The 24,024-nt window shown below is 36.1% G+C and overlaps 2 protein-coding genes and 1 non-coding gene across 5 annotated transcripts; 1 reads left to right on the forward strand and 2 right to left on the reverse strand.

Annotated features, from left to right (window-relative positions):
• Nucleotides 1–86: 86 nt before the first annotated feature.
• Nucleotides 87–11,838, reverse strand: LOC126693332 (uncharacterized). Its single transcript, XM_050389274.1, has 9 exons — nt 11,610–11,838; nt 10,921–11,102; nt 10,657–10,834; nt 10,173–10,352; nt 7,499–7,579; nt 7,246–7,409; nt 5,319–5,455; nt 2,702–2,817; nt 87–485 (listed from the first exon to the last, which is right to left on the reverse strand). The coding sequence occupies exons 2-9, from the start codon at nt 11,058–11,060 to the stop codon at nt 237–239; spliced, it is 1,245 nt and encodes a 414-aa protein (XP_050245231.1). The 5' UTR covers nt 11,061–11,102; nt 11,610–11,838; the 3' UTR covers nt 87–236.
• On the reverse strand, nt 11,726–11,828 carry LOC126693818 (U6 spliceosomal RNA). The gene has a single exon (XR_007645538.1). It is a non-coding gene; the product is annotated as a U6 spliceosomal RNA (small nuclear RNA).
• A 5,872-nt stretch (nt 11,839–17,710) lies between the features above and the next one.
• On the forward strand, nt 17,711–21,156 carry LOC126693333 (uncharacterized). 3 transcript variants are annotated; one of them, XM_050389275.1, is made up of 4 exons: nt 17,711–17,946; nt 18,555–18,703; nt 20,159–20,358; nt 20,787–21,156. In XM_050389275.1, the coding sequence occupies exons 2-3, from the start codon at nt 18,581–18,583 to the stop codon at nt 20,339–20,341; spliced, it is 306 nt and encodes a 101-aa protein (XP_050245232.1). In that variant the 5' UTR covers nt 17,711–17,946; nt 18,555–18,580; the 3' UTR covers nt 20,342–20,358; nt 20,787–21,156. The 3 variants fall into 3 exon arrangements, with proteins under 3 accessions (XP_050245232.1, XP_050245234.1, XP_050245233.1); XM_050389276.1 differs by lacking the exon at nt 17,711–17,946 and adding an exon at nt 17,953–18,316; XM_050389277.1 differs by lacking the exon at nt 20,159–20,358 and having other exon boundaries at nt 17,727–17,946.
• The last annotated feature ends 2,868 nt before the right edge of the window (nt 21,157–24,024 follow it).

Consider the following 24,024-nt stretch of genomic DNA (forward strand, 5'->3'; position numbering starts at 1 on the left):
GTAGACATCCATTAACTTAGCTAGTAACAACATGTGCATTCTTGGTGCAACTGCAATAATTAATAAATTTATTTTAGATAGTGCACTAAGGAACCAAAGTGCAAAACATGCTTATTACTTTCTTTCTTTTTTGAGAAGTTTAATAAATGTTTATTACAATCCCCAAAGTAGGATGTGTACAGAAATAAAACTTGTTTACAAAATGGGGAGACGTAATATGATCTAGAGCTAGTACCTCATAGCTTGGAGGTATGAGATGTGGCTTTACTCAAGGCAACCGCTGTTTTTGAACCAGATGGACGTCCCAAATGCTTAGAGATAAAATCCCCAGCCAACATGAGCTTCCCAAGATTCACATTGGTTTTCACACCAAGTCCATGTAGCATGTAAACAACATCCTCAGTTGCAACATTTCCAGATGCACCCTTGGCATAAGGGCAACCCCCAAGACCAGAAACTGATGAATCCACTGTGCTGATCCCCATCTGTGAAACAATACAAATGAACAAAATTGCTTTAAGTTTCACGAAATAATCACATTTCAAATCATTTTGCAAGCATTTAGTAGTAAGTTTGGAAATGTAGCCAACTGAAAATTGCAAGTTTATATTTTATATAAACTTGAGCCACGGCCAGGACAAACAACTTGGAGACTTGATAAATTTTTGGTCAACTAAACTAGGATGTGTGAGGTTGGCTGGAAGTCCACAAACTAGGATAAGCTAAAACAGGCCTTTACTCAATTAATTTGTAAGATTTTGAGCACAAAAAAAATAAAACTGTAACCACATGCACATGTGCACACACATGTATTCATTAATAAGAAGATATGTCAAGAGGAAAACACCCGAGTACACAAGTAGTTCACAAGAAAGAACAACCTCTTACAAAACAAGATAACCACCTAAGAAGCACAGATAAGGCAAAAACCTCTCCATATCTACAAACACGAACACAACTGCATGCGTGTCCCTGGACTGTTGCAACACATAGATCAAGCCTTTCCTACCCTCAACGATCAGCTCTCTCTCTCTGAGAATTCCAGCCACAAAGATTAACCATCACCGAGCTAGATCGGCTTTGATCAGTGTGCTCATCAGAGCACTCTTTCTCACTTGCTCTGCTGTGACTATGCTAAGCAGGTCAATTAAGGAGAACATCCACAAAGTTGAGCTCATGTCCCTCAAGCAGTAATGTGAGGACCTATGTTGCACGGACACGGACACGAAATGGACACGGACACGGGAATACGGCAATTTTTGAAAAATAAGGACACGACACGGCGGTTAAATAATTAATTAAATTTTATATTTAGGCATATTTTTTAATATTTTTAGACAAAATACATTTATGTTTAGAATTTAAATTATGTAAGAACTACAAATAAGTAAACTTACACCCAAAGTACTACAGTAATACACAAAATCTTCAAGCACTTTCAGTATTCATTTTAGTAAAATCACCTACAATATTTAACTTTAATAAATAAATAAAACTATAGCAAGACACACAAAAACAAATTTATAAGTTATAACTAATATTAAAAAAATATATAAAAAAAAAAAAAAAGGGACAGAGGGCACACAGGCCACAGCAGCAGTTAAAAAAAAAAAAAAACAAAAACAAAACGCGTTATAAATAAGTAACAGTACCTTCAAATTAATATTAAAAAAAAAAAAAAAAAAAAAAAAAAAAAAAAAAACAAAGAGAGAACAAAGAAGAGATCGGTCTGCGCCGAGAGAGAGAGAGATCGGTCCGCGCCAAGAGAGAGAGAGATCGGAAGGGACAAAGGACAGAGGGCACGGCGTCAACGTCGGAGCTCGCCGATCGGCCCGATCTAAGTCCGGCGAGGGACAGAGGGCAGCGGCAGCATCAGAGGGAGGGTGGGTTGAGAAGAACTTGAGATGTGGTTTCAACTTTCAGTCTAAGAGACTCTAAACTTGCTATATTATTTTAGGGTTATCACAAAATCAATGGTATTGGTAAGTTTACCGGTCAAAATCTGTGATTTTTTTTTTTTTTCACTGCTAGCATGTCAGACGCGTCGGCGCCGTGTCGGACGCGTCGGAACCGCGTTGGCGCCGTGTCGGCACCATGTCAGAGAAGCGAAAAAAAAAAAAAAAAAAAAAAAAAAAAAAGGGACACTGCCGGACACCGGAATTTGGCGCATCGTCTCCGTTCCGGTGTCCAACACGTGTTAGACGCGGACACGACGCCAAAAATGGCGTGTCCGTGCAACCTAGATGAGGACAGCCAGGAGAGAGACACTTTGCCTCACCAATTAGGAAAGGAAAAGCTCAAGGCCAAGGTTGCCAAGGTCCAAGTGCAAGGCCGTGGTATTCTTGAAGCTACTAGTGTCTTTATTTATTATTATTATTTTACTTTTTAAGTGTTTATTTTATCTATTCAATTAGGAACTCTCTCAGCCTAAACATATTATTCTATTGTAACTTCTTCTTTTTTCCCCAATGCTAAACCCAATATATCTGTTTTATTTTCAATGCTATTAACAAATTATTATACCTGTATTGAAGACTCGTCTTTTCTTTTAGTTTTAATGTTAATTAGAGTTTACTTGTATCCTAGCATATTTTAACTTGTCTTTTCTTACGTGGCATTGAAAATGATGGCATAATAATATAATGAGCACCCAAACAATTGATTCTTATCATGCAGAAATGAAGATGCTATAAATGCTTACCTGTACAGATACTAGAATATTTGACAGAGCTTGCCCATAAGTGTCATGAAAGTGGACAGCAAGCCTATCAACAGGGACAACATCCATAACAGCTTCAAGCATTGGAATAACAGTACCTGGAAAGATAAAGATATACACAAGGTAAAATAACAAAAATTTAAGTGTACTAGATAAAAAAATAGTAACACGTGCAAGTTAACAGTAAATCAAACATGAACAGCTTGTAATAGTGCATACTTCAGTTCAAAATTTTTTTAACAAGTAAAAATGATAATTTTAATATTACATAAGATGGCTTAAAAAATACAAAGTATACATTATAATTGAAATGAGAGAAAAGCTGAAATCCGCAATAGATGAGGTATTGCTAGGACTCAACAATAATCTAGGTTGTGAAAAGAATAACAGTCGAACCATCAGGGTTTTCACTTTCTCAAAAGTGCCATGATTCCTTTCTCTCCACATTACCCACAGAAGATGTAAGGAGACCAGGTTCCAAACAAAACGACTATTCCTTTTTTCAAACAATTCATTCCAATTAGATAGAAGATCAACAACACTCCTTGGTAGAACCCCTTAAACCCCAAGAATGGAAAAGAAACATGGGTCCATATAGCATATGCAACATCACATTGCAACAGAATATGATCCACACTCTCGCCATTGCACCTACACATGCAATACCAATCTACTAAAATGATCCTTCTCTTAAAGAGAGTATCATGTCAAAATTTCCCCAATCTACCATCCATCTCTGAAGCATTGACACCAACACAACACAGGACATCACACAACATGACACGACATTCTTGAAAAACTAGGACACAATTGAGCAGCAAAACAGCAATTAATTAATTAAATTAAATTTATTTTAAGGAATATTTTAAAAAAATTAGGCATAAATTATGTTTATTTAGGTTTTTCAAAAGGAATAACAATAATCAATATGTTTGAAAACATATCTAAAATTAATAACTACATTTATATTACTATAGGTACTCATTTTACCTATAAATAATTCCATTTAAATAATAAATAAAATTTTGCAAGTAAAAATTCTGCATAGTTAAATTATATTGTGCATTATATAATTTTTTTTTTTTTTTTTTTTTAAATCAGAATCATTTCATAAAAAACCAAATCTAGCCAAGGTTCAGATTGAAGAAATGATAACAAACCAGTTCTGAAAATTTGAACAAGAAAGAAAAAAAAGGGATTGGGAGATTTATGAAGAATCAAAGAATAGAGAAAGTAAAATAGAAATGTAGGGGCTCAAAGTAACTTCCAAAATCAAGATCCATCTGTTCATAGTATAGGAAAGCACCCTTTATGATTTCTAACGGAGGAAGTACTCACAAGCTTCTAGGTTGAAATGACACACAAGTTACTAGGTCATGTATCTCATTAGATACTAGATTGCATAAAAGAGCAGATTTAAATCAATGTAGCAGCCGCCACAAAGATTTCTTGATGAAGAAACACTAGTGGCTAAGCTACTTGTGAGTTACTTGCTTCCTAGACTTAGAATTAAATTTACTTTGTCCTTGTAGCTTAGTGGCATTGTGTCTGGCCTCTCTTATAAGAAGAACTAGGCTTCAAATCCCCCCTCCCCTAATTGTTGTAATAATTATTCAAAATAATAATAATAATTAAATTTACTTTGCACTGCATCTCAGCTATCAATCTGATTCAAAAGGGCAGCCAGAAAATCAGGACATCCAAGGATGCTGCGTTCTGCATTGGCTGGTCAGCCTTGTAGACCCCTAGATGGCTGCCTGAATTGGTGCAATCCATTGCAATGATAAGATTATCATGTCATAAGAAAATGCATTTGATGGCCTTCCTTCAGCCTAAGGTTCACAACTTTTATCTCCAACCTAATTATGACATCAACATTCTCAAAAGAAAAACATTGACTTTTTGCCAATGGAATTAGGGTCAAATGGATCTACCATCTCGCATAAGTAGGAGTGGTGGGTTAGGTCTCATGTTCAAGTTCCATGGATGCGTGAGTTGTTTACCAATCAAAGAAAGAAAAAAAATTAAAACACAGATTTTTTGAGTTTCCTTCAGCCTAATGGGTCACATTATTTATCTCCATCTAATTCCTTGAAGCAAAGAGGTGCAAAAAGGCCCAAAATTCAAGTGCATGATGACATTCTCAAGTTTTTGATGTTTTCATTCTTTGTGCCACCTCCCTTCATAGATATCATTCAATTCTCAGCAGTATGTGGTCTCTAAAGAAATCCTTCTGAAGGAGGTGCTGCACCAGCTTGCAATTCAAGTTCATGGTTATGTTCTTAAGTTCTTAATGTCTTTTGCTCTCCCTCCCTCTTCCCCACATCATTGATTTTCAGATCTACTGTACACAACAGCCATAGCAACCCATTTCACATACGGTTACTTCAAGGGTGTAGGCTTAGGGTTCAATCAGTAACAAATAGTAATTTGTGGGCTAGGAGCTTTTTGTTTATCTATATAAATTTGTTGGTTAATGGTTATCTTAGCCTTTCACAGGAAAAAATGCAAATCAGAAATACTAGTCCGAAACTAGAACCCTGATACGGGCAAAAAAACAATATAAAATGATAAAATAGAATGCGGTTTTAAAGATTACCAGGGGTACCAACACCAATTGTATCGCCAAGGGAAATTTCAGAGCAACCCATGTCATAGAGCTCTTTAGCCACATATGCTACTTTAGCTGGAGGTACAACTCCTTCCACGGGACACCCCACAACACATGATATGTATCTAACAAGATAAGAAAGTATGAAATTTGTCACATTATTAGCAAAAAATTGGTTTTTAAATTCCTTGAGAGAGAGAGAGAGAGAGAGAGAGAGAGAGAAAGTAAAGAAACAAAAACCAGACAGCACATAATTCTAACATTAAAAAGTACTTATCAAAAAAATTCTGCCATTAAAAAGTGATTTTGAAAGTTAATAATTAGTCCATAGACAATGCTAGATCCAGTTAGCGAAATCAAACTGTAAAAAATGACAGAATCATGGTTCTACTAACAAAAAACAAAAGATCTATTAGCAGAACTTCTGCAGACATTTTTAAATCAGTAAGGACAGTCTCAGACAGATGGACATACTCACACCTAAGCCACACTGCAATAGTTCTTTTTTTTTTTTTGACAGTTGTTTAAATCTGTGAACTGTATGTCGTTGAATGCAGTCATTTAAAAAATTTCACCTCCTATTGTAAATATTTCAGATCACCACTTTGCTGAAATTATGTGTTAGGGTCAAAAAAGGAAAGTGGTGAAGTGTTATTTTTATTATTATTAGTAAGTTACACAACTGACCCTCCATCCATTATTATGGGAGAAGAAAGTACGTTGAACTATGGCTCATTCACAAAGTGGTGAAGTGAGAACCATGAAAGCTCTTTAACCATGTTATGTGCAGTATTCATAATATAAACAAGATTTTTTGGCTGATTGGCTTCTACTTGTTCTTGTTAATTTTGGATCAGAAGGCAATGTTGCCTGGAGACTTTACTGAGATTACTGGACCAATGATTCTGCACAAAGGTCTGAGATTTGGGATGAGTATTCCCTTCTCTATTTTTCAATTAAATTATCCTTATCTGTAAGAGAGAGAGAGAGAGAGAGATAGGATGAGTAAGTTGAGTTTGATGTTATCAAAATTTTTTCACAATATGAGTTTGTGAGCAAATAAGGAGCTCTAATAGTATTACTCTACAGACTACAGCAGCCTCAAAGATGTTCTCTTCCATATGTATTTTTTTCCAAATTTTAAAGATATTTCTCTATGCAATCAACAAAGCCATTTGAATGGGAAACTTTTTCTGGGCCTCCAAGTCAGTATGAATTTGTGATATATTTCAATCATTCTTAAGTCCAAATCCATAAAATGCTGAAACACTTTTTAATTGAGTCACACCTAGTTGAACGTGATATCCAAACGTTGAAAGATTAAGATCCAGGCCGATTAATGATAAAGCTAACTGAAAGGCAATAATATAAAACTAAAAATAATATATATATATATAAAATTATGTGCATTTTACATTCATATGGAAAAGAAATATGCACCAAAAGACTCAGACACTTTAGGCTCTCACCATCTGGTCAGCCAGATCAAACATTCTCCCTCCATTAGGTGCCAATAACTTGCAATACTTTTACAGGAATCTAACCTCTTCTGATACTTCAATACTCGGGACATTTATGGGAGCCACTTCTTAGGGGTTCAAATCTCTTTAAGACAACAACATAAATAAAGCCTTAGTCCCAAAAATTTTGGGGCCACCTATGGATCCTCGACAAGTTAGTTAGGGTTGACCACATGTATTATTTTCCTCTATTCTATTCTACCTGAAGTCATACCAAAAAAAGAAAGTAAAAAGAAACCAGGTGGGTTGGAAGAATATTTTTGCTTATTTCTCAGGTTTTAAATTTTTCACTGACCTAATACTGGAACACTAGAAGATCTAAGGGTAGTAGGGTACCCAAAAAACAGAAACAAAACTTTCTGAAGATATTAGTTAACAAGAGTCAGAAAATATACCCACGAACAGGAATTGAGACCTTTCTAGCAGCAAGAGTGACGTCAGAGTACCGAGTGAGACTATCTTTGATGCTACAGTTAATATTTGACTTTGAGAAAGCCTCAGATGCTGAGGCAAAAATGGCTACTTCCTTGGCTCCAGCAGCAACAGCTGCTTCAAAACCCTAGAAGAAAGAAAAATATGGAATAATTTCCTCCATACATATTCTAGATTAATTTATAATTGTATGTTTCTCTACCAAAGAAACCTTACTTTAAGATTAGGAGTTAATACTGGAAATCTGGCAGCTTCAACATTTCGAATTGCTTCCATTACATCCTTTGCATCTGCTAGCTAAGTCAAGAATAAAGAAGTTCAAAAAGGCAGCATTTTAGTCTGTATAGAAGGATTGCCCCCTTCAAAAATTGAATGAAATTTATGAATGCATAAGTCCATACAACAAATCTATACGTACAATTACAGAAACCACAACTTTACCTTCAATGAAAATGTGTTATTTAAAGATGCTTCTTTTTTTTTTTTTCTTTTTTCTTTTTTTTGGCTAACGATTATTTAAAGATGCTGTAAAGTATTCAAAGAAGATAACACTAAACAGATACAATCATGGTGAAATATAGTATAGTAGAAGAAATAACAAAAAAATGACTTTCGAGCCAAAGAAAAAATTATTAACCCTATGATTTTAAGACATTTTTTATTTTATTTCTACTAATGTGGCACACATTTGAAGACATATGTGAACTCAGCAGCGTAAAATTTAAGCCAGTGATTGTAGTACCATGAAATTTAAGGAAGTGATTGTATTAACAGAAGCAAAGAAGTAAAAGATTATTAAAAACAAATGGTGGAGAGAGAGAGATTATATTATATCATCCTTAATAGTTTTCTTACTAGCCCCGCTTAAGTAGGGCTTCATCTTTCACTATAACAAACTACTTGAACCCAAATCCTTTTTGCAGCCCAGATGTCTCTTTAGGACCTTCATTAGCAACATTACAATCCCACTTAGTTGGTGCTACAGTCAGCCCTAGGGCCACACAACAAGATAAACTCAGTTGACATTTTTTCGGTTATTAAATTTTTGCTACCCTGCATCATTCAGGATGCATCCCTCTATTGCGTTTCCATTTGCACACAATTTTTTTATTTGTTCGCTCTCACAAAATGGGCAAGTTAGGCATAGAGTCATAAAAAATAAATAAATAAATAAACTCTTTCCAATAGGATAAATAAGAAAATGGCAGTAGCAGCTGCAACAAGAGCTGAATATGCAACAATTCAAGGGCACATAACTAGATGGAAGTTAAGTTGTTACTCGTATGGTTAAATCATATAACAATAAGCCTAGTTCTGATATCAGCATTCAATGATTAGAAAACTCAGCTTTCAAGTATCATGATAGGCCTATATTAATAAGGCAATTCAATCATCGTTAACTGCACAGCCTCTCACCCAACTAGAAATATCCTAGTTTGTCAAGGTGTGTAGGGAATACAAGGAATGCTAAAGTTTTGCTAGGTAAAAGGTTATGGCAATTTACCACAGAGAAAGATGCTCTCTGGAGAAAGGCAGAGGAGTGTAAATATGGTAGTGAATGGGGTGGGTGGTGTTCAAAGAAGGGTAGGGGAGGGTATGGTGCTCGTATGTGGAAGTATATTCGATTGGGGTGGATTCTCCTTTCCGGGTGTATTGAGAAAATTTCTCAAGTGGGAATGGAGCTAATGCTTGATTTTGAGTTTATTGGTGGTGTCAGAATGATGCTCTGAAAGATGCCTTCCCTAAATAGTATCGTATTGCTCAGAATAGTGAGGCTGCTGTGGAGGACTATATGAATTGGAACAATGGATCAATGCACTGGAATATCACCTTTGCAAGAGCTTTTCATGATTGGGAGATAAATATGTTGACTGCTTTTATAGAAACCATTTATTCAGCAAAAATTAGAAGGGATGTAAACGACCAAATTTGTTGGAGACCTATAAGAGTGGGATATTTGAGGTGAAATCATTTTATTAGGTGCTTTATACTGGGGATGTACATTTTTTTCCCCAAGAAGAGCATTTGGAATGCAAAAGTTCATATTAAGGTAGCATTCTTTACATGGACCACTGCTTTGGGGCAAATTCCTACATTGGATAATTTACACCGTCTGGTGTCAAATGTGTAAGAAGAACAGGGAGAATGGTGATCGCTTATTGCTACACTATGAGCATGCTAGAGAGTTATGGTCACTAGTGTTCTGCTTGTTCAGGGTGCAGTGGATCTTCACAGAGTTCTCGATTTACTGGCATGCTGAAAAAGGAGTTTTGCTAAACATGGCAAGGTTGATATTTGGAATTCTATTCGTTTGTGTCTTATGTGGACTATTTGGAGGGAGCATAATAAAGTGCTTGAAGGTTTGGAAAGGACCACAACAAAGCTGAAGTTGATCCTTCTATGAGTTTGTTCGACTAGATGGCAGTGTTACCATGCCATACTTACTCTACCTTGTTAGATTTTATCGATTGCTGTAACTTTTCTTGATGTTGTAGCCATCTAGGTAGAAACCTTCTGTAGTGGGTGGTATTAGGTTTTCTTTAATAAATTTTCTTTACTTACACAAAAAAATAAATAAATAAAAATTTCTAACAAACCTCAAACATATCAAAATGCATAAGATGCCAAGCCTCAACAACAAACACTATAAAGACTCATAAATTTTTTTTTTTTTTTTTAAATCTGTATAAATGAGAAAAATTGAATTTGTAAAAGACTACAAAGAACAAAAAGGAAATGACCTTCTAACATATTTTCCTAGAATAAGGAGACCAATCAACCTGTATTTATGAGAGCAGAGAGATGAAGGAACAATCAAAGTATAAATCCTGAGCAAAGAAGTCCACAACAAGGCAGATTATCTCTTATAGACAACAAAATCCATGTTTACCTGTGGTACCCATTTTGGTGAAACAAAACTTGTGGCCTCAACAACAGGCAACCCTGAAGAAACAAGCATTTTTATCAACTCAACCTTTACAGCAGTGGGTACAATGTTGTTCTCATTTTGCAATCCATCCCTTGGACCAACCTCCACTATCTTCACAAATCCTGGAATACTTCTAAGAAACTGCAGTGTCGTACATAGTATTAGAAAATAAAACCTCCATAACAACCATAATGAAATTTCTAAAATGAAATGTAGAAATAGACATATTATTACTATACGATATTCTAAAAACAACAAATCATGCCAAGATTAAAGGCTAGAGAAGTAAACTTGGTAAAGTATCCTATTCATTGTTAAAGGACTTGAAAAAAGGATCCTACAATTAGAGAACATGTGAAACCTATTACTCCTGCCCTCCATAGCTCACAACAAAATTTCTAATTACAATACATAGAGATAACAAAGTCTATAAAGATCCATTTACCTTATTTGAGAACTCCACTGTGCTATAAGGACGATTTACAGAACACAAAGCACTATGAGCATTACCAAGTGCCTGATAATTCCCACCAACGCTTGCAAGCACCCCATTTATCATATCTCTCCGATAGACATTCCTTGTTTGTTTTATCTGTAAGAATGCCTCTCTTGTGTACTCATGACTAAAAAAAAAAAAGAAGGGAACTAAAATTCTTGGTTATTTTGTTAAGAATGAATTATCAAACAAAGTACAGCACTAGAGGAAAACCTCTTGAGTGTATCAGCTCCAACTGTTGAGTGATTGGTAACACCATGTGGTTCCTCCAAAATTGGCATGACTGGCACAATCCTATCAACCAAGAATTTGCTATTCCGCAAAAACCTATCCAAACCCCGTGCCGCTAGCATTGCATCAACAGCCTAAAATGACTTTGTATGACTCTAGTTCCTCTGATTGCAAAAGGGAGAAAAAGATGCTTTATCAATGATCACTAAAATCATAATTCAAGAACCTAAGACTTATCACAGCTTGAAAAGGCTTCTGAGACCATAGTTTAGTTCAAATTTGACTTTCATTCTTGCCCAGTTGTCATTTTATCTTTCAATACAATTTATGAACAATCTGAGGAAATATTATTCAATGAATCAATAAAAGCAATGAAACATCTATGACAAATCAGCAATAGAGCATCAAAATTTTAAAACCCATAAGGAAGGAAGTAATCAAACAAAATTATAATATTGTAGAAACTAATGATAAAACTTTAACAAAAGGGTCGATGAGTTGCATGGGTCAGAAGCATCTAATCAAACAAGTTCAATCATGAAGAAGCATTTCATCGAACACCTTGTGTGCATGACTCAAAAATTTTCAAATTTCGTACAAATAAAACTCAAAATTATTCAAATTCAGAGCACACGTTTTTACAAACAAAATTGGAAATAGAAAGAGCTTACCTTGGGAACCCAGAGGTTTCCAATGGCAATGAGGAAAGCCCGAGTGGCAATGATAGCGTTTGGAGGGTATTTTCGTAAAACTAAGTGTCTAGATTAAGGGCAAAAAAGAAAAGAAAAAAAATTTGGACCATTTCTCGATTTATGCGTGTCATCCTTGCGCAGGGGCCATGCTAATCTTCTCTGTATCGTTCCAATTTTATCGGATGTCCCCGAAGGGACACTAGTCACTTACAGCGTGTTGAATATAAACGCTATCATTTTATTGCTTCTTTGCGATGTGGGATTCGGGCACTGACCCCTTGTTAAGTTAAAACAGGTGCTATGGCCAGGCCCAAACTTACTAATCCACCTTCTCATCCTAGTGGGCTCTCTTTGGAGAGTAGTGAATTCACTACAAATTCATGCATGAAATAAACCCATTTAATTTTAAAATTATAATACATGCATGAAATAAATTAATATATTAAATACAAAAAAAAAAAAATCGAATTTAAATACAGTTTACCACCTTTGTTTATGTTAACTACATCAAGTCTCCAAGAGGGAGTTTCACAGACGTATACACTTAGATTAGGCTAGAGTATAATTCTATCTTGTATCAAAAAAAAAAGGGATAATTACACTTTACCCACCTGTGGTTTACCTCTAATTCTATGTGCCTACCCGTGGTTCAAATTTTGACACTTTACCCACCTGTGATTGTCACCGTTTATATGCCGTAACCCACCTCCGTTAAAAAGAAGGTTAAATATGTATTTTTACATCATTTTTATGTCTCTCTCCTCCCAAAACATAAAACACGTAAAAATTCAAGAGAAAACAAGATCAGAATGTGCTATTGGTAAAAAATATTATGCAATTTCTTAGAACTTCAACTTGTATTTGAACTTATCATCTCAACCACAAATAAACTAATTATACATCTGAAAGCATGATAAAGCCGTATGAGAAAAATTAGATAAAAATTAAAACTCATAATCTAACTCAACAACGTTCAAATAAATCAAATCAAATCAAATCTCCTGCTCCTCATGTCCAAAAACTAGAAATCCAGAAAAATTGAAAACCTAGAAAAGTTCAAACAAAAATTGAAACTCCTGATGTCCAAAAACTAGAAACCCAGAAGAGTTTAAACAACAAGAATTGAAACTCTTCATGTCCAAAGACTGGAAACCAGAAAAGTTGAAAACCCAGATCTAAATCTAAAGATCTAAAACTTAACTGGGTAAGTTTATCTCAAAAAAAAAAAGGGTAAGTTGTAATTTAGTTTAAAGATCTAAATCTTTTAGTGAGGCCCCCTTAATAAGTAATATACATGAATTCTTGAATACTTGTAGAGGAAAAACTCATCATCAACTTGCCAGGCAGCTGAATATTTAAATGACAAGCGGAGCATCTACCTGATTGATCCGACATCAAGTCCTTTAGAAATAATAAGCTTTTCTGATCGGTTATCAAAAAAATGAAAAAAATGAAGTTATCCAAGAATGCGTTCAACCAGATCCACCAGATCCAAGGCAGAGACTAACAATGAGGGACGTTGTTTCTATCTGAGTTCCTCCATCGTTGTTCGATCTGACCAAGGAGAATGCACCGCCGTTCGATCTGACCTCCATCCCCTTCGAATCCAAGCCATCGCCGTTCGATCTAACCTCCATCGCCGTCTCCATCGCCGTTCGATCTTACCTCCATCCCTTTCGAATCCAAGTCATCGCCGTTCGTCCCTTTCGAATCCAAGCCATCGCCGTCTCCATCGCCGTTCGATCTGACCTCCATCCCCTTTGAATCCAAGCCATCGCCGTTCGATCTAACCTCCATCGCCGTCTCCATTGCCGTTCGATCTTACCTCCATCCCTTTCGAATGCAAGTCATCGTCGTTCGATCTGACCTCCATCGCCGTCTCCATCGCCATTCGATCTGAACTCAAACGCTGTTCGATCAAGGAGAATACGCCGCCGTTTGATCTGTTTCAGCAAATCAAATAATTTTTATTTTACTGTTCACGATGTTGTGATATTTTCTGGTGGGTTTGTTGTTTGGCTTTGAAACCTTCCTCTCTCATATCTCTATTCCCTTGGTCAAGCTTTGCCGATCCTCCCCTTAGGTGCTGCCAATGTATATACAGTGACTTTGTGGGAGTGAGATCTTGGATGTTGAAAATCAAAACTTTAGAAATTAAGTGCTGAAAATTGTTGATTCTCCCTGTTGTCATGTTGTAAATTGTGTTTTGCTTTGATTTTAATAAATTTCTTAGTTCAGGCACAAAAAAATAAGTATAAGGAAGAAGACGAAGAACTCTCTCTCATGGTTTTGCTTCATTTGATTTGTATTAATTTTCTGGGTGTATCTTCTTCATGATTGTGCATGTTCTTCATGTTTGTGAATGATGAGGAATCAATATCATATTTTAATCTTGTTTTTCTCTTGTTATTTTTGTTTTTCTTGTTTTGGGAGGAGAGAGACATAAAATGGGTGTAAAAAGACTTATTTATCCCTCTTTTTTAACAGAGGTGGGTTACGGCACATAAACGGTGACAATCACAGGTGGGTAAAGTGTCAAAATTTGAACCACGGGTAGGCACATAGAATTAGAGGTAAACCACAGGTGGGTAAAGTGTAATTATCCCAAAAAAAAAAAAAAAACTACATCAAGCTCAAGAACCCAATATATGAAAATAAAACGTAAAATATTTGGTAACATGTAGATATATGATTAATTTTAGAAGAAATATGAATTTAATTGCTTAAATCAACAACTTAAAAGATAAATATTTATAATATTTAAAATAATAAATGAGAGAAAGCAATTGAGTTCAGAGCATTCAAATTTGGAATTGTAAATAAATATCTTTTTTATACTCTAAAATGCTACTTTATCTACTTTAGTAACTCCTTTAACAATATACCAAACATCTTATTTCTTATTTTTACATACAAGCCTATAAAACAATATAAACTATAAAAACAAATAATATAAAAAATAAAATAAAAACTATTCATCTCTCTCTTCCCTTTTCCTCTATGTCTCTCTCTCTCCACAACAACCAAAAACACTAGCCACCCACAACTAAAACACCAACCACCATCAAACTAACCACCCACCACTGAAACACCAAACAACCAACCACCACACTAAAATCCCAAATCTAAACCCATATTAGCTAGCCAAACCCAAAGGTCCCAAACCCAAACCAAAATCACACCCACCAAACAAATCACAACCAAACCACTTAGCCAATTGCCACCGCCACCATAGTATTGCTGATCCATTACCACCAAAAATCATGAGATTGAGAAAGAGTTAGGAATGAGAGAAAGAGATTTGAGAGAGTACAGAGAGTTGGAGAGTGAGAGGGAGAGGGAGAGAGAAGAGAGAGAGTCCAAAAATGAGAAGAGATAGAAGATAGAAGAGAGAGAGAGTTTGAAAGTGATAGGGGTATTTTTGACAAAAGTAATTGATTTATAAGCAGAAATCTAGGAGAGCAGACGACCTGTATGAGACCATCAGTTTCACAAAAAGATGACGAAGGCTTCGGAAAGACAATAATAGAGGTGATGTACCCTTAATAAATTGATAGTACTTTCAATGGATGATGCCACCGCAAAAGCCGACGAATACATCTCCCCCACAAACCAACGGGAGAACCTGAAGTGACGAGTGACCATAAGGCCAACGAAGTGGAGAAGCTAACAGGTCCTACGTGGCCTTGCTTTGCCCTCACGAATACTCATGTATGGAAATATCTTGCACATCACGCACAAAGACCCTATCACGTTCTCTTATCTTCCCCATATGGAAAGACACCCTAGAATCTTGGAAACCCTAATATTAGATCCCCTCTACAAGGAAAGATCCCTACTTTTGAGGGATGTTGGTTCACTGCTCGCCACTATATAAGCACTAGACCTCCTCTTTTCTCAGGTACGCAGAAAATCCCTAAACCACACCGGTGTCTTTTGCTTGGTCCTCTAATTCTTGTTCCACAGGTACCCATTGGCGTGATTCAGAACCTACAACTCACTGACAATTTCAGCACATCATCAAAAAGTATCAGAAGAAAGGGAAAACAGAAGAGAGAGAGAAAGAGAGAAAGAAAGAGAGAGAGAGAGTAAATAAAATAATATTTTTTTAGTTTTTACATACATGCTACAATGATTCCTATATATACAAACTTACTGTTCACAATTTAGCAATACCCACAAGGTAAAACTCAATTTGAGCATATGTGGTTGTAAAGTAGCAATTTAGGGAGTTTTACACTTCCCAATGCTAATTCCCAGACATTATGTTATATAATAAAAGAGTAATTATTCTCATAAAATAGGTGGGGTACTTAAAAGATTTGACACTTAGGACAATTGCATAATACTTTCATAGCCAATTGTTGGAGGCAATTGCACATGAATTTAGGGCAATGGGTCACGTTTATACTCATAAGCGATGCATAATGCAGTTGGTGTATGTTCCAAGCACTTGAAAAATAATTCTGTTCTAGAGGAAGCTTGGAATATTTAGGAATGAGTATTGCTGAGAAAAGGCTAAGGGGTAATGTGAGCAGGGTATAACATAGAAGATAAACTATTTTATGAAAATAATCATTATTATTATTATTTTTGAATATTATGATTATTATCTTCTAAGTTTTTTTTTTTTTTTCCTTTAAAGTTCTCTTAAAAGAAGTTTTTTTTTTTTTTAAGAAATTAAATCAATATTTTTTTTCTAAATTAATCATATATTTGCGTGATACCATATTTGTAGAGTTTGACTTCATTCCAATAGTTTTAAGACATATGTTAGTTTTGCGATGGTCATTTCACAAGTATAAGTGTTTGTGGGGTGTGGAAGGCAAGAACCGGGGTTCAAGTCTCTAAGAGGGAGCTTCACACATATATACACTTAGATTAAGTTAGAGTAAAATTTCTATCTTATATTAAAAAGACATATGTTAGTCTCGTGGCCCATCTTGTATTCCTCTTGTTCGCAAGAGGAAAGCCTCGCCATATTTTACATTTTAATTTCATATATTTAGTTCTTAAGTCTGGCATAGTTAGCATGAAAAAAGGTAGTAAATTGTATTTAAATTCGAGGATTTTTATTTGAATATATTACATAATAAATTCATGCATCCATTATACTTTTAAAATTACTCATCTATAATTTTTCTTTTACTCTATTTTACAAAGATGATATTTTATATTCTTTTTATTTTTTTGGTATTGAATTCAAAAAAGAAATCATATGTTTCATTATTAAACAATAAATAAATAAATAATTCTGCTTGATAACTTTGTCTCCAAAGAAAGCCCACAAGGATGAGAAGGCGGATTCGTAAGTTTGGGCCTGGGCATAGCACCTGTTTTAACTTTAGAAGGGATCGGTGCGTGAGTTCCACATCGCAAAGAAACAGTAAAATGAAAGCGTTTATATACAACACGCGGAGATATCCAATAAAATTGGAACGATACAGAGAAGATCTGGGGCTGGCAATTCCACCTTTGATAATTCAAAAATAATAAATTTTACTTTGTTGTGTGACCCACGGATTGACTTGGTACAGTTTTTTATTTTATTTTTATTTTTTTTCCTTCAACCCCAATATCCAAACTCTACTAACCCAGTAAAAAAATAAAAAAATAAAAAAAAATAAAAAGAGAAAAGAAAAGAAAGCAGCAAACCCAGAAACCCAATGTGGAAAAAAAAAAAAAAAAAAAAAAAAAAAGACCGGACCGATTTGACTACTCACATGTTGTGGGTCTCTCAAATATGTGTGTATTTATCAAAATGCCACTTGGTGCAGTTTTTTATTTTATTTCTATTTTTTTTCCTTGAACCCCCAATACCCAAACTAAACTAACCCAATAAAAAATTTTAAAAAAAAAATATGAGAAAAGAAAAGAAAGCAAACCCAGAAACCCAATGTGAAAAAAGAAAAAAAAAAAAGACCGGACCGATTTGACTACTCACATGTTGTGGGTCTCTCAAATATGTGTGTATTTATCAAAATGTCATCATAACTCTGTTTTCATAACTCAAAAATACCTAAAAGTTGTTTTCAATTTTTATAACTCATCACTCAAAAATTAGAAAATTAAATTATAAAAATAAAAACCGAAAACAAATCTAAGCAAACCATAGTCCTGCGCATGGATGACACGCATAAACCGAGAAATGGGCCAAAAAAATATTTCCTTCTCTTTTTGGCCCTTAGTCTAGCCACAGAGTTTTACGACAATACCCTTGTCTTCAACCACGTAGCTTTTCAACTATGGAGTGAGTGACACAGATCCATACCCACTAGACCTATTTAGCCCCAAACTTCAAAATTCATCATACAAGGTAATACTCCAATCTGGGATGTGGGTTTAAACTTTAAAAGACAAATTTGCAGTCTTTTGAGTTTTTTTTTTTTTTGAAGAAAGGTTTGGGGTTGGGTTTGTGTTTGTGTTTGTGTTTGTGTTTGTGCTCAAATTTGAGCCTTGATGGTACTACGTGACCGAATGCAATTCTTGATAAGCTGCCGGTTGGTGTATGGAGTCGGTTCTTTTCCCAAGCATACCAGCTATTTGATGAAATGATTGTGAGAGTCCTAAATGTGATATTTGGTCTTATGCTTCTCAAAAATGAACTGGGTTTTGCTTATAATATAGCTCATTGCTAGGTTTTAGGGGTCAAACTGATGGTACTATGTGGCTGAGTGCAATTCTGGGTAAGCTGCCGGTTGGGGCAAGGGGTGGTTCTTTGTTAGATGAAATGATTGTGTAGTCTTGAATGTGATTTTTGGTTTTATTCTTCTGAGAAATGAACTGCGTTTGCTTAGAATCTAGCTCATTGTTAGGTTTTAGGGATCAAATACCTGTTTGTGTGTGTGCGCGCGCGCGCTTTTTAGTTATCATTTTTCGGTGTGTAAATTTGAAGACAACTCAGTCATGAACTGGTGATTGCAGGGATAATTTCTTGATAGTAATCAAACATGCCGCATAGAACCCGACCTATGACTGCCCTTTTGGTATTTACTGGACTCAATGTCGCTCTGGTTTCAACCATTACACCTGTCTATGATTTCGTGTGCTTTCTTCCATACTGGGAAAGAAGGGTATGTTCATTTATATCATTCTCTATTTGCAACTGGATTATATTTGTTCCCTGCAAAAATTAGTGTTCGACTATTGTTTCTTTTCTGTTTTTTGAAAAGAGATGAAACAATTTTGGTTTGAGTGGTGATACTTCTATCATCCATCTTGCCAGTGTTATTAATGCATTATGCCATGTCTCATCATTATTTCATTAAATTATAAAAATGAAAAAAATTCTATTAACATTGAGAACAGTATTAAATGCAAGAATGCTGACAAAATTTATTTTATTGATCGTATATGACCATATTTTCTTGTGTGTGACATGACTATTTTAATTTACATTTGGTTTACCCACCAATCAATGCAATAAGGCAAACCCAGGAAAAAATTTTCCCCTGATTCAACTGCCAATCTGGTTTGTTATAATGTTGTAGAAAAAATCATGGTTAATTTTAGCATACATGTTGTTTAATATTGTATTGTGGCCTTTTGTTTTAATAAAACCCTTGTGCCATTAGGGAGCTGGTATTACGTATCCCCATGATATATGCACCCAATTCTCCCACCATTAGGGGTTGAAGGCATTTGGCACAGGTTTGAGGTTTTGGTGCAAAGAAATTGGGAAAACATTAGTAATTGCAGTTTTACTGTTTCTGCAGAAATACGACTGCCAATAGGTTGGCAATGGCATAGAGTTAATGATACATTTGTATATGCTAGAAGAAAGCTTTACGGCATTTGAAAATGTCTGAAAAGGTGCTTAAAGGTTCGACTGATCTATGAATTAGGCATGGCTCACCCTTTTAATCTGAAATTATCTTTACAAGTTTATAAGAACTAAAGAGATTATATTAGTCAAACTCTTAGAATTTCCTTGGGGTTTGAGGTATACCCTAGTGGTTCCAGCACTTCTTTGGGTGCTTAGGCACTGGGGTTCAAACCCCACCAGCCTCCTCCCCCTATTTACCTATAAAAGAAAAAAAGTCTTAGAATTTCCTTAATACCAATAAGAATTAGAAACGTACAACATAGAAAAGAAAATACAAGTATTTCGAAGTCATTTGCAAAACTTTTATTAGGCCAAACTTATGTTGTTTGTTAACATGCACATTTTCCATGGAATCCAATAGTGAGCAATTTAATTGTAAAATGGAACTGAAATTTCAAAAGATTGTGTAGTTGAAGACCACTAAAAAGAAAAGAAAATCTTTGATGTGATATGTGTTGGTGGATGGTCAAATAGCAATGGGAAAAAGATGAAAGAAGAGGATATTCACCATTGGCCAATCAATATCCAATGAATGTATGTGAAACTTCCCAATAAAGCATGGCTTATTTGTTGATTGATTTTGCAACTCTTGAGAGCGAAAATGCTCATAAACTAACTATGTTTCTTTCAGTAAGAAGCTACAATATGCCCTTAAATTATTCTCATTTCCATGTCCTATATTTAAGTTATCTTCAGCTGGCAGGTTAATATCAGAGTCCTCGCCTCTCCTAATACGATTTCATCCTATCATCTTTCTGCTAAAGGAAAATTGACTTTTTTTTGGGCTAAAAAAGGGCAATTTGACTTGAAAAGGGGGGAGGGGGGAATTATAAATGCACTTCCAGTGCGGGGGGAGTATCAACACAGGGTTATTATTATGGGCTAAAGCTTTGGATAATTTTGGTAATTTCCTGAAGTCCTGCTTCAACTTGTGGCTATGATAAACACATGCAGTTGAAAGTTGAAAGCATGTAGTAGATTCTTTTATACAAACATTATGCTTTGTGTCTTTGACAAACTACATGTTTCTCTACTGATACACACCAGCTAATACATAAGCTATAACACAAACAATAGGCCAGGTTTAGGTGGGTTTTGGTCAGCTTGAGATTAAAATGTTAGCCTAATTGGAAGTCGTCTACCAGTTATTTTCAAATATAACTTTTATATGATAATAATACTAAATATATTATTGAGAATATTAATTTGAATTTTGCTTAGTTGCCTTATCCTTGCACTTTGGAATATTAAAACGAGCTTTACCTACACTTGATTCATTGATTTATGTAGTTGGTGATCCATCTTAAGATTTTTTTTTTCACATGTTACAGAGAGAACAACGGCGCCAAGAATGGGAAGTTTCTTTAGCAAAGGGGTTTGAATCAAAATAAAAGGATCTTTGAGATAAAGAGATGGATAAGAAGACAATAGAAGCTTTATACGAGTACCTATTGATTTTCTCATTTATATTCTGTAGATTTTAGTAGACACCAAAGATTTGCAAGAAATTATGACTGATCTCTAGTAAATTATATTCTGTTTCATCTAGGCACTGCTATACTAGATTCCCAGCCAATGTTTTTGTCTTTAAATGGGCTAAATATTTGTACCTAGCTTTTGTTGGAAAAGCTATCTTCTGTACTGTAGCCTTTCTCTTTAAATGGGCATTGCTCTACTGCAGCTCTGCATTGATTTGCGATTGATCATTTGGCTAATATTTCTAGACTCTAGTTCTTGGGCAGGGACTGAAATTTTGGGTTTATGTCCTCCATTTTTAAAGGTTGGCTCATCATTATGTAAACATTGCAGTGGAGACAAATTATTTCATTCTGCATTATTGGCCAACACTATGTAATGGACTTGAAACATGTGTTTCAATCAGTACTTTTTAAGCCTCATACAAATAGCTTGAACATAGGGCTGAAACCAACTTTCTCATTAATATGTCCAACAAAACCTTAGAATTTTGCGTAAGAGTTTGAATCATAGGTTTTTTTTTTTGATAAACCGTTTGAATCATAGTTCATATGTAACAATCCAAGGAAAAGCGCTAGCCACATCTGCGTTATACCTCAAAAGAACTAGTCACAATTGAGGCTCCTTGCAGTTGTTAATAAAGCCTAGTTCAACCCGGTAAATACCCGATGTGGGACTCATCACACATCCACACACATCACACAATCAATCAAATTGGGGTATCACAATCTCTCACACTTAAATCCCTAACGTCCTTGTTAGGGCCCACTTTGTGGGGTAGTGTCTCTGAGCCCACACAGGATTACCGGGCCGGCTCTGATACCATATGTAACAACCCAAGGAAAAACGCTAGTCATATCTGCGCTATACCTCAAAAGGACCAGTCACAATTGAGGCTCCTTGCAGTTGTTAATAAAACCCAGTTCAATCCAGTAAATACCCGATGTGGGACTCATCACACACCCACACACATCACACAATCAATCAAATTGGGGTATCACATCATAAGTAACAGATGTGGCTTGTCTGTAGATCTGAGTGCTAATGACAGAAAGCCCACGAATACTCTTTTGCATATATTAATTTGCTTCATAATTTTTTTTTTTTTTTTTTTTTTTTTTTTTTTTTTTAAATGGGTGCTTAAGAAAAAGTCACCTGGATCTGGGGGTGCAAATGCACAGGCGGATTCGATACCATGCGATTACCACTACTATATGATACGTAAAAACTAATAAGGCTGTGCCTTTCGTACTCAGGAGCTCTAAGACGTAGAGGCGTGTACTGGTCTTGCTTTTTGCAAGTGTTTGGTCGTCTCTCTATGAGACTCTTAGGTTGACTGTGTAAAGCTAGAGGAGTTGAATATGGTAGAGGAACTAGAACAGCTTTGGAAAAAACTCTCCTTCATGGAGGAGGAAGACGAAGACACAGTCTTGGTAGAGAATAGCACGAAAACAGCAAAAGAACTAGGCAAAAACTGCCTAGTCATGAAGATCCTTACTCGGCGTAGCATCAACATAGAAGCCCTGAGGAAAACCATGAGGATGCTATGGAGGACAAACAAGACTGTTCAAATATCGGAGATTGAAGAAGAACTTTTCCTAGTGGAATTCAGTGACCCAAAAGACAAAAAGAAAATCTTGGAAATGTGCCCATGGAGCTTTGAGAAAAATTTGGTGCTTTTATAGGAGTTCTCAGGTGAGCTGGTCCCAAAGGAAGTAGACCTTAAATGGTCACCCTTTTGGGTCCAAATCTCAAACCTCCCTCTTAAAAGCAGAACTAGGGAGATAGGCATGGAGATTGGCAGCAAACTTGGGAAAGTCCTTGAAGTTGATGTCTCGGAGAAAGGCGTTCAATGGGGACGGTACCTACGTGTTAGAATTCAGATGGATGTTACAAAGAAACTTATCCGGGCAAAGAAGGTTAGCATTGAGAATGATGAACCAAGATGTGTTTTATTCAAATACGAAAGACTGCCAAATTTTTGTTACCTGTATGGTAGAATCGGACACAACGAACACGAATGCCCTAAAAAGGGAGAAACCAACGGTGGGGTAGAAAAGGAAAAATACCAATATAGGGCTTGGCTGCGCGCCGAATCGATGAAGCATACAGGCTATAGCTTCGAGGCATTTAACCGGAGATCAGAAGAGTCCGATCAGGCCATGGGTGATTCTTGGAAGGAAGCAAGCATAGCTAAAAGGCACGTGCCTCACGTGCCCCAAACTCCCTCATTGGGTGCGGTGACATTAGTCCGAAAAGGTGAGTTGACAACTAGCAATATCCCAGACCTGCCACAAGAAAAAGATATTGGAAAAGAAAATTGCAAAAAGCTTGACACTAGATTAACAAAGCAAATAGTCGAGATTCAACACACGACGGCGACAACAGCTCGCATGCTTGGAGAAGCTCAGAACACGACAGAAGGCAAGGGACAAAATGACAAATCCCAGGTGATGCTATGTTCAAATGAGCTAATCACCGAAGGCCTAGTGGCCATGTTATACGAATGTGAAGTGGGCTGGGTCCCTAAAGCCCCTGGACCTAACCCTGCCTATTGGAAACGTATTAAAAGAGAAAAGACCAATGATGGGTCACCCATCAAAATGGAGCCAATTGGAACTAAGAGGCCTGGTCCAAGCCCACTCCAAGCTTTGGATCCAAACGTTCCGCACACAAAGAATCAGAAGGCAAGTAAAAACGGAGCAAATTCCTTGGGAAGTACTACCAATGTGGATGGTGGCAAGGTGGTGGTTGTGGCGTAGCTCCACCGAGCTCAATGACGACCTTAGCTTGGAACTGCCAAGGGCTTGGAATCCCTCAGTCAGTTCAAGCTCTCAAAGACCTTGTGAGAGCAGAAGATCCCATGTTGGTCTTTGTTATGGAGACGAAGGCAAGCATTAGTCAGATGAAGAAGCATAAGAATGAGATAAACCAGCACCTACAAGCTTTAATCTTCCCAAGTGATGGCAAAAGTGGAGGCTTAGCTCTCTTGTGGAAAGAAAGCGCTAATGTCAGAGTCCAAAGCTACTCTCCACTCCCACATAGATGCCGTTGTTCATGATTCAAGCGTGAATACTACTTGGTGGGCTACCA

This window comes from Quercus robur, chromosome 7, assembly GCF_932294415.1.
Source record: "Quercus robur chromosome 7, dhQueRobu3.1, whole genome shotgun sequence".
Taxonomy (NCBI): domain Eukaryota; kingdom Viridiplantae; phylum Streptophyta; class Magnoliopsida; order Fagales; family Fagaceae; genus Quercus; species Quercus robur.

What these genes read in the sequence shown, in the direction of transcription:
- LOC126693332 (XM_050389274.1), bottom strand. Translation starts at nt 11,060, where the DNA reads ATGCTAGCGGCACGGGGTTTGGATAGGTTTTTGCGGAATAGCAAATTC. An exon ending in TATTAACTCCTAATCTTAAA is followed by an intron (nt 7,410 to 7,498) that starts GTAAGGTTTCTT and finishes TCTTTCTTCTAG; the next exon opens with GGTTTTGAAGCAGCTGTTGC. An exon ending in GTCTCAATTCCTGTTCGTGG is followed by an intron (nt 5,456 to 7,245) that starts GTATATTTTCTG and finishes TTATCTTGTTAG; the next exon opens with ATACATATCATGTGTTGTGG.
- LOC126693333 (XM_050389275.1), top strand. Translation starts at nt 18,581, where the DNA reads ATGCCGCATAGAACCCGACCTATGACTGCCCTTTTGGTATTTACTGGA. An exon ending in TTCCATACTGGGAAAGAAGG is followed by an intron (nt 18,704 to 20,158) that starts GTATGTTCATTT and finishes TTCAGCTGGCAG; the next exon opens with GTTAATATCAGAGTCCTCGC.